At 34.6% G+C, this 10235-nt stretch overlaps 1 protein-coding gene across 2 annotated transcripts; it reads right to left on the bottom strand.

Moving 5' to 3' along the window:
* Nucleotides 1–1366: 1366 nt before the first annotated feature.
* On the bottom strand, nucleotides 1367–9870 carry LOC120178755 (protein SAR DEFICIENT 1-like). Of its 2 annotated transcripts, XM_039184553.1 has the most exons (8): nucleotides 9860–9870; nucleotides 4447–4547; nucleotides 4214–4280; nucleotides 3219–3765; nucleotides 2343–2503; nucleotides 2063–2257; nucleotides 1866–1962; nucleotides 1489–1763 (listed from the first exon to the last, which is right to left on the bottom strand). In XM_039184553.1, exons 2-8 carry the CDS (start codon nucleotides 4533–4535, stop codon nucleotides 1540–1542), a joined length of 1380 nt encoding a protein of 459 aa, XP_039040484.1. In that variant the 5' UTR covers nucleotides 4536–4547; nucleotides 9860–9870; the 3' UTR covers nucleotides 1489–1539. The 2 variants fall into 2 exon arrangements, with proteins under 2 accessions (XP_039040483.1, XP_039040484.1); XM_039184552.1 differs by lacking the exon at nucleotides 9860–9870 and having other exon boundaries at nucleotides 1367–1763; nucleotides 4447–4655.
* Between the last annotated feature and the right edge of the window lie 365 nt (nucleotides 9871–10235).

Raw genomic sequence — 10235 nt, 5'->3', positions numbered from 1 at the left:
TGACGCCCATGATTATCCCTAGCTAGTCATAAACCTGCAATCAGTGCATTAATCTCAGCGAGACCTGCTTCCACACATCCAGGTGAAGACATAGCCATGCCCCTAGAATAGCTCCTAACTCTTTCTGAGCAATGACACCAATAGCAGCCAAACGACACAAAGGATCGACAGCTCCATCAACATTAATTTTTATTATCCTAGGGCTGGGAGGTTCTCATTGGTTAGGAGCAAAATTGGAAAGCGTCGTACTGTATTCCGGTTCCAATGACCTCCCCCGCGGTATGGCTCTTGGCCAAGAGGTTTCTTGGTGCAGCATCCTGGCCGAGAGGTACTCCGGTTGAAATTATGTTATGTTTTTCCTTCTAACTTTGTTACTAGTCGATTCATGCACTGTTGCTTAGGACGTTGATCCAGCTACAAGATGTTTTATCTTGTCATAGGAGTGCATGTTATCATACACTTCTCCAAGAGTAACTGTTTCATGACTATACAAGATGGTATTTCTGAAGAATGAATAAGAAAGAGGCAACGAACATAGGAAAATCAATCCTAAGTCTTGTTGATCGTACTTCACATCCATAATCTCCAAGTCACAGACGATCGCATTGAATGTAGTCACGTAGTCTTCAAGCGACAAACCTTATGCCAACTTGTGTGAGTAGAGACGAAGTTTCAGGTGCAACTTGCTGGTCAGCATTTTCTTTAAACATTTACATCAATTTCGCCCACAAAGAAGTAGTTGCATTTTATTTTGAAGCCATCCTACAAAATATGAATTGATAAGTGTAAATAGATATGGGATATAGCCCTTTTGATCTTTATAGTTTTATTCATTCGTCTAATATACCGAGGTCTTCATATTTCATTGAATTCATTATCGTGATCAGATCTAACCCGATACACTTTGAAACTATTTTTTTATATAATGAATGCATATTATTAATGAATTAAATCGATCACAAAATAAAGAACGTTTAAAATTTTACATGGAAAATCCTTTTGAGAAAAATCACGAGAAGAATAAGAGAGTTTTCATTAACGTAGAAAATAGAAGAATATATGAGGATTTGAAGAAACAACATACTTTTAACAATAACTCCTAACATCTATTTATTAGGACAAATACATGATTAATAGGGAAACTTGATTAATAGCTTCTAATCATTACCTTTTTCAATTATCTCTTAGTTAATTTTTATCACGTTAAATTTGATTCAAATTCTAAAAAATATATATTTATTATGAAGATATATATATATATAAATTTATTTGATTTAATTGCTTTTCACTTGAACTTTCAATGTGACATCTTAGATCTTCTAGATAGTCTGGATCGAATTCAATAATCTCATGCCTTGCACGAGAAAAAAAATAGTTTTCACTATGCCTCTTCCTTTCTGTATTGATTATTTATGTACAACAAGTATACTTGCAAAAAAAGAGGGCAGGGCAAACTACATTAGGGATAATTGATTAAACGGTTGTCACCTGAAGGTGATATGTCACAATATCACATTGATGGACTTGTTTAATTCACCATTAACCTCCTGTGACGAAGGATTTTGGAGATGTCAAATCGTCATCCGAATTTGGTTCCAGCATGTTCAATCGGATCCCGTTTTCATTATGTGTGTTCAAATAAGTTTGACTTATTTGCCAATTGCTACCATTTGGCATATATCCCTCAGTCAAATACACATTTTGTTGAATTGATCTCACCATCACATCTTGTTGACTGTGATATTGATCTAACATGTCCTCACCTGCATACAAAAAAATATCTTATAAATGTTACTGAAAGCCCTTTAATAGTATAGGATCTCAAGTTTAAAGTTATGAAAGCTGGCTGAAAAGGAATTAATTACCTTGTGTGAGCAGGCCAATCTCACTGGAAATTCCTTCTATTTCTTCCAAGGATGACCAATTTACATATGCTTGTCTCACCAAATTTTCAAGATATCCCTGCAAATTGCAAGTGGCATACATAAGCATGTATGAACATACGATTAGGCAACACATGCGGCCGTGAAAATAATTTTAGGATGGAATAAATAAAACATACTCTGTTAAAACTGGTTAGGCTTTGTATAGGATATGCAGTCCCATTAATCTCTGCTTTCATGAGTTGGCAAATGGGGTTCAAGAAAATCACGTAATTGGGGCCTCGAGAAACATAGTATTTGTTGCCCATAACACATGTTTTGGCGTGCTTGATTGTCACATCCCACATTTTCTCGGACATTCCTGGCCCTAAAATCTATTCAACATCATTGGGAAACGATTTATTTAAGTTTTGTTTTTAGAGGGGAAAATAAACCCTAAATCCGATTGCAGATGCTGACCTTTCGAAGCTTGGCCGGATCGACGACGGACAGTTTCAAGAAGTCCTGGACAGTGTGAAGTCCCTCAAAGGAAAGCTTTTTGTGGAATGCTCCATCCTTTCCAATCTTTTCTAGGCGCCAAACTTCATCTCCCAACATTGGTGGATGATGTTTCTTGTACACTTCAAAACAAATAAAAAAAGGGACAAATTCTCAACAATGAAATCGTATTATATTATTCCAAAAAACTAGAATGCTTAAAGGCAGCATAAAAATAATATTTGATATTTGAGACGAAAAGGCAGAGATAGTGCAGTCCTTTGTTGACTGAAAACGACTTGAATGGTTTTAATTAAGCGTGAAAAGAAAATGCCCTTATCTCAATGATTTGATGCCCATGGACCCAGAGTTTCACACTACATAAAAGAAAATTTGCATATTCGATGATGGACATATGAAAAATATAACTTCTTTTGCATAGTTATTGCTAAAAAAATTGTTTAGTTAGGTAGGGATTGATCACAAATTCTATTAAATAAATAGTTTTTTTTTTACAAAATAAAAAGATTTCTATACAACAAATTGATAATATATTATAGATATCTTAATCCTAGCAAAGGGCAAGATGCAAAGTACAACAGCTAGCCATATAAGTAGGAAATATAAACAAAAACACTTTTACGAAAAAAATTATTAGATAATCATTTCCATAAGTCTTGTTGGTGATTAAAAATTAAGATAGCTTCTATATTCAACTTCAGGATCTTAAGCTACTTGACATCTTGATTTAAGAAATGTCCAATTACACAAGGCTAATTAAAACAAATATTACCATAATTAAAAAGGATTATTATTTAGAATAACAATAATTGAGTAAATAGAAGAATGAACACTTACATTCACCGCGATGGTCTTTGACAGCAAAAGCTTCAGTCATGGCTTCACGGATGCGAACACCTTGGAAACTCCCTTGTGCTACTTTTGCTCCGATTCTGAATTTCCGACTCCGAATCCAGCTCGAGTTATCGGTAAATTCGATATCTCCTATTGAAGCACTTCCATCCCTCACCGTCACTGCTGACTCTCCGGTAAGCAAAGGTCGTTTCCCAGTTCTCTCCCGCACGATGTTTCTGTTGAATTCTTCACTAGTCCAATTGTCACCTTCCTCCGACGGAAAGTCTCCGTCGAGAACGACTATATCTACCTTAATCGGGTTCGGGAGAAGCACCGGAGCTATTTGGTCACCTCTAGTATCTACCAAAGCCACTTGAAGCTGCTTGCTTTCTTTATCCATGATCTTGCTTCCGGTGAAGATGGGTAAGGAAAGGCCTTTAGCGAAGATCAGTTTAAGGGTTGATGGTTCTGCTGCTTCAATTCGGAGTGACGGAGACCGGCTGAAGGAACGGAGCCGGTGTCGAAGACTGCGCTCCACTTCTTCCGTCACCTGAAAACGCATTGATAAGGGTACTTTTATCAGAAAATGAAACAAAATATTGCTACTTTTTATGCATGAATGTGAAACATGTTTTTTTTACCTTTTATGTAACAAAAAAACAAGTTGAGGTACTGTGTGACCAAAAATCAAAGATAATATACGATTTTGACCAATTTTTTTTGGATTTGCGAAAATGACCAACAAAATCGCAATGCGATCTCTAATTCGCATTGCGATCTCCACTATCGTAAATTCGCGTTGCATTTCGCGTTGCGATAGTTCAAAATCGCGTTACGATTTTTCATTTCGCGTTGCGATAGTTGAGAATAATATATTATTTAGGATTTTTGGTCACTGAGATTATTTTCTCTTAAATTTAAGATTGATTTATATTGCATAAAATGATAATTCTAAACAATGAATTATGTTAATTTTATGAAGTTCAGTTTCTGCATACCACTCTTCTAAGGACAGGCTCCAAGGTTGTATACAAGCAATTCACCATAACAGCTTGCCCAATTACTCTATTAATAGGCAGAGAAATAAGATTAGTATGATGAAAGAGGAGATGTATACAAGCAATTCACCATAACAGCTTGCCCACTTGCTATATATTTGGAATTGAACAAAGAAATAAATAACAAAAAAAAACAAATTGAGCATTTATTGAAGACAAATTTGAAACTTTACGAAGCAAAAGAAGGTTTAGGTCTCATCCGTTTCTCGTTTGGCTCTTCTGTGTCTGAACAAGATTCACTAAGAAGCCGTTTACCCGCCATCGTCCAGCTGAACTCTCAGAGATTTGAGGACCAAAAAGATGAACAAACAAAACTAACGGATCATAACTGAAGAAACATAAGAGAGAAAAATGGGTTTAGGTTGGGAACATGTCATGGTCTTGAAACGAGGTTGCGAGGGAGTTTAAATACATGGAAAGATTGTAATATTAATAATAATAAAAAGAAGGTTCTTGGAATGCTGGTGGAAGCAGCAGAGCAACAACGACGTAGTAACCTAGGCATTTGTTCCATGTGATGACTTTTTGACATCAACTCTGCTTCAAGTCAACCGTTTCCCTTTATTATAAAAATCAGTAAAAAGACGTGTGGAAGCCCTTGATGTCCATCTAACAGTTAGTAAAATTCCAACTTGGATTAGGTTCACAATATAAAAAGAGAAACTATAGAGGTGTCTCTTACATTTCTTGTTCATCCGTTTTAGTAAAAAAATTAAAAAAAGAACGATTTTGATCTTTTATATTATCGGTCTGTTTATTTTTAATTTCATGGTAGCTCATAATCGTATACTATAAAGAAGTGGAGGAAGAAGAAAATACATTTTTTTACTTTTTAATTGTCAACTCAAACTTTTATTAATGAGTTAATGATAGATAATGTTCGAATGACTAAAACTGAGCGGAGCAATAATGTAAAGGATCAAAACATTCTTTTTTTTAATCCGTTACTAAAATCGAACGAAAAAAAATAAGGGACCCCTGGTGTAGTTTACCATAAAAAAGCTTTTGATAAAACAATAGAATATTATGTTTAGAGAGAAAAGGAATAAAAAGAAGTCCACAAATTGCCTCATTTCTTAGAAGTATCTACTTTAGGTAGGCCATTGGAGTGTCCCCAAAGCTTTTTCTATTAAAAATATTTTTTATAATTTTCAACTTAACAATCCTTTCAATTTAATGCTATGAATATTCATTTAAGTGGGGCCGAACCCGATTGTCCAACTCAGGGATCTTAATCCGGGTTACGCCCAGGGATGGTAAGGGATCGGGATAAATTCGGGTTTTTGTCAATTAGACCAAAATTATGTATCATTGATCCAAATTTGACCCGACCTGAAAATTATATATTCTTCATCTAATCCGACCCGACCTGTAAAATTATATATTCTCCATTCGATCCGACCCGACCTGTAAAATATATTTTCCATATGGCTTCAACTTGATCTGAATTTTTAGAGAATAAATCCGATCCGACCTGATCTATTATAAAAAAAGACTTAATTAAAATAATAATTTTTTAAATAAATTACATTATAATCAACGGGTCAGGTCGGGTATGATCAGAGTTTTTTAACCTCTATTTGAACCCGAATCGATCCAACCCCGAACCCAAACCTAAAATTCTTTTTTAAAAAATCGACCCTATCAAAACGAGTTAGGTCGAAACCCATCGATTTTGGGTTAAATTGACATCCCTAATTACGTGGCCTCGATTGTTATAAACTTAAATTTACCATACTAGCATAAACAAAACCTAAAATTTATTTGTATCATTTGTTGTTGATTTCTTTGACATGGATAAATTATATATATTTATAAATATTAAGCAAACATAATTAACTATCATCGTCTGAAGTACTCATATGAGGCATAAGACTAAAAATTAAAATATCCTAGAATTTATTGACTAACCTAGTAAAAGAGTGTATATGTTTAGAGAAACTGAGTATGTCCCAGATATTGTAAATCTTTGTAAGAACTTATCTTGCGAATACGTCACGCGTCGTAAATGTCAAATAAAATATTCTTACTTTTCAAAATGAATGAATATTAAAGTAGTAAAGAGAAATAAGGCCAATTTGCAGAGACTTTGGAGTTTCTAATTCTAAATTGTTTTGATATGGATTTAACGAAAAATAGAAGGAAAAAAGGTTTGAAAATAAAAAAATATGAAAGTAAACAAAAGTAAGTTTTTGAAAAGAAATCAATAAGATAAAAGTAGCCTCAAGTTTCATTTTGCCTCAATTCCAATTGATCGTTGATTTTACTTCAGGATACATACTGGTTACAGTCTTCAAAGCCCAACCCATATAACTTCTTTTTTCTCTAGTCAATCAATATTCTCAAGTCTATCTATGAAATTCAATCTTTGCTAGACTAACAACGACTATCACAGTTAGCACCAATACAACTTTAAGCATGAAAAGCCCAACTCGGTTATATAATGTCTTAATGAGAATCGAATCCGATCTTAATTCACCTTAGCGGACCGCCACTAAGTTTGATCATAGGAAGTCAAATTATGACCAACTGATTCTTCCTCCTAATAGTAAATCTGAACAACATTCAAACCAATGTCGACTTTTTGAAAGAAAGTGTCAAGATTTTTAAAGGAAAGGTCGATTGCCAATCCAAGTTTTCAAAAAATCAAGAATGTTATATGAAGATATTAAGTGCTTTTCAATTCTCACAATAGGAATTGAGTCATCGTCAATTTGGAGAGATTGAGGCATTTTCCGGTGAAACGGAGGCCATAATCACGTTTAAGGGGTTGAAAAGGTGTAGGTTGGAAAGTTTGGGCTTTATTGACTGTCGGATGGGATGATCGATGACTATAGACGTGGTGGTCGACGAGTCTATCCATTATGTTTTTAACAGCGGGATACTAAAATGAAATAAAAACTAAACGTTAAGTATGGTTTTGAAAAAATTGAAAGTTTATGTACTAAATAGGACCAAAAACTAATAATTTAGGTACTAAACACATAATTTATCCTTCTCTTTACTACAAAAAGTTAGTAAAAACGGTATATCAAAGCCCTTTGATGTTCATCTAACGGTTAGTGCAATTCCAACTTGGATTAGGTTCGTAATTAAAAAAATAGTTTGGGATAAAACAATAGAATATTATGTTTAAAGGAAATAGGATAAAAAAGTCCACAAATTGCCTTAATTCTTAGAAGTATCTAATTTAGGTAGGCCATTGCGAGTGCCCCTAAAGCTTTTTTCTTTTAAAAGTATTGTTTTTTGTAATTTTCAAGTTAACAATAATGATATGGATATTCATATAAAATAGACCAAAGGATCTTAATACGGGTTACGCCGCCTCGCTTGTTATTAAACTTATATTTATCATCATAGCATAAAAAAACCTTAAATTTATTTGTCTTATTTGTTGATTTCTTTTACTTATGTACATTATATACATTTATAAATATTAATAGAATAAATTTATCTCATCGATCATTAACAATTTATCTTTTTTTTTTGATTTAGAGAAAAAGAATGATCGTTGAGTACTGTTTTTTAATGATAGAGGTGAAGACATCATAGGTAATGTGAGGGTGAAGGAGCAGACAGTGGACATGATCCCTTCCTCATTCGTTGATGAATATTTGTAATAACTTTAACTAATGGTGTCAAATATAGGGTCATTATGTTTATCATAAGTCACCCGATTCAATAGATATGGTAATAAGATTCTTTAATTTTATCCTGATAGATTATGTGAGTTTGTTAGAGGTCTCGTCAATGCATTGTAGCTGGCTTAGAGCATATAAGAGTCATAATGGTTGTGGTTGATAGGTTTTCAAAGTATGGGACATTCATTCTGGCGTCCAAGGTGTGTCCAGCCGATGAGCTTGCTCAATTTTTCCTCAAGCACGTGGTGAAGTATTAGAGAGTGCGAAGAGCATCATTAGTTAAAGGGACACACGATTCACTAGGAGATTTTGGACTGAGCTAGCCAAGTTGATGTGATCCAACTTGAACTTTTCCATTAGTGTTCATCCACAAATTGATGAAAAAAACTAAATGAGTAAATGTTTTATTGAAGATCTACTTAAGGCACTATGTGAGTGCCATGCAACATGATCAGACAAAGTTTTTGGATGTGGCTCAGTTTTCTTTCAACTTGTAACTTAGGAGGCGCAAACTAAAGTCCTTTCTAGATCGTGATCAAGCAACAACCATTAACACCCAATACAATTTTTACGAAGTATGAGGAGCCGAATCTAACGACACACAAGTTTACCAAGGAGTGGGAAGAGAATCATGACTTGGCCCAAGCTTATATACACATGGTGAGGAAACTGACCAAGAAGTGGGTCGATCTAAAGAGGAAGGACACGAATTTCCAGGTTGGTGATCTAGTCTTTTCCAAATTGATTGGATCTTATGAAACCCAATGGTGCACAAAGGGCTAGTGCGAAGATTTGAAGGTCTATTCTGAGTTATGAAAAGAGTAGACATTATGGCCTATAAATTGGAGTTACATCCAGTGCTCCATGTAACTTTTCTCAAACCATACCACCATGATGAAGAGGATTCGTGTCATGGCAAGTCACACTGAGTGCCAATCGAAGTGAATATCTTTTATGAGAACAAGGTTTGAGAGATCCATGTAGATAAAGTTATTCGAAGACCAAGGCATTGTCCAAGGCATTAGTATTTTGATTTGTGGAAGGGACTTCTCGACCATGAGGATAGTTGGGAACATGCCAAGGGACTTTAGCAATTCAGATCTGAGATAGACCAGTACCATTCCAGTCGAGTGACTTGGGCATCACCATATTCAATGGGGGAGAATAATACGGGCCACAAGCCCATGACCGATCCAAACACAAGCCAAACAGTCCAAGAGTACCTTAGTGGCGTGCTGGACCTTTCCAAACCCATCCAGACTATCCCATTCCATGGAGATGAATAACCTTACAAGATTATGGCAAATAGATCACTTGGTTAATGCTCAATCCTCTTGATTGTTTCCATAATATTTGTAATCTTCTATCTAATGTGCATGTTTTCTTTAGCTAGATATAGTTTCATTAAATGAAAAGATCTTATAGATATGATTCCCTTAGATTGGGGATTGTATAAATATAATTTGATCTAGACTGTCGATGTACTTTAATCTTAGTCATTCATTGTAGGGGACTTTCATTATAAATAAAGGTCTCCCTTCTTAATTTGTACTCACCTTTTCATTTGAGAAATCATATAGCATTCTCTCAAGTTTCTCTTATTCTCTTTGTGTTAGTAATTTTCCTTTCGAAGTTTTCTCTACTTCTTCTGGAATCAAAACATCTTTTCTTAGGCTATTTTCAAGCTTACTTAGTCGCAATCACTAAGAAAGCTTCTAAGGTCGCATATTCGGGGTTTTGAAATTCCAAGGAAGTAACAATTTGCATCAACAAACATTAGTTCGCATAGATGACAATCCGATAAAAAATCTTGGGTGAAGTAAACAAGAAAATATCGTTAATGGTAGGATTCGAATCTACGTGGGCAAAGCCCACATGATTTTTAGTCATGCCCGATAACCACTCCAGTACGCCCACTTTCTTTCTTGTCTATTGTTGGTTGCACCTATAAGTTAAGGGCACTTATCCCACATTGGAAAGAAAAATACCTTTGGAAAGGTATTTAAAAGGGAACATTTTCCCTCCATTGTTGAATGTGGATAGATGTCTCCCTCGTATTCGTGTGTCACCATCACTGTCGATCGGCTCGGTACAGTTCGTGGTCACGGTAATATGTGTCTTTGACACATCTGTGCTCATTCTATCTTTTTAAAGAAAATACGTAAGAATTTTTTGAAACTAAAACTGAAATGAGAATTTTTAAAACATATTTATAAACAAAATAAATTTTAAAATCGTTAAATTAATTACTGAAATTATTTGTCTGATTGTTGGAAATCTGAAAACTAATTTGTTGTATTTTAATAGCTATGCTAGCTGTT

Source organism: Hibiscus syriacus, unplaced genomic scaffold (genome assembly GCF_006381635.1).
Source record: "Hibiscus syriacus cultivar Baekdansim isolate YM2019G1 unplaced genomic scaffold, ASM638163v2 tig00112380_pilon, whole genome shotgun sequence".
NCBI classification, from domain to species: Eukaryota; Viridiplantae; Streptophyta; class Magnoliopsida; order Malvales; family Malvaceae; genus Hibiscus; species Hibiscus syriacus.
This window is presented reverse-complemented; position numbering and strand designations above follow the sequence as displayed.

Excerpts from the sequence above, each read along its gene's own strand:
- LOC120178755 (XM_039184553.1), bottom strand. The coding sequence starts at position 4,535 with ATGGCGGGTAAACGGCTTCTTAGTGAATCTTGTTCAGACACAGAAGAG. Across the intron at positions 2,504-3,218 it reads CAAAGACCATCGCGGTGAAT|TGTACAAGAAACATCATCCA; the intron begins GTAAGTGTTCAT and ends TTTGTTTTGAAG. Across the intron at positions 1,764-1,865 it reads GATTGGCCTGCTCACACAAG|GTGAGGACATGTTAGATCAA; the intron begins GTAATTAATTCC and ends TTTTGTATGCAG.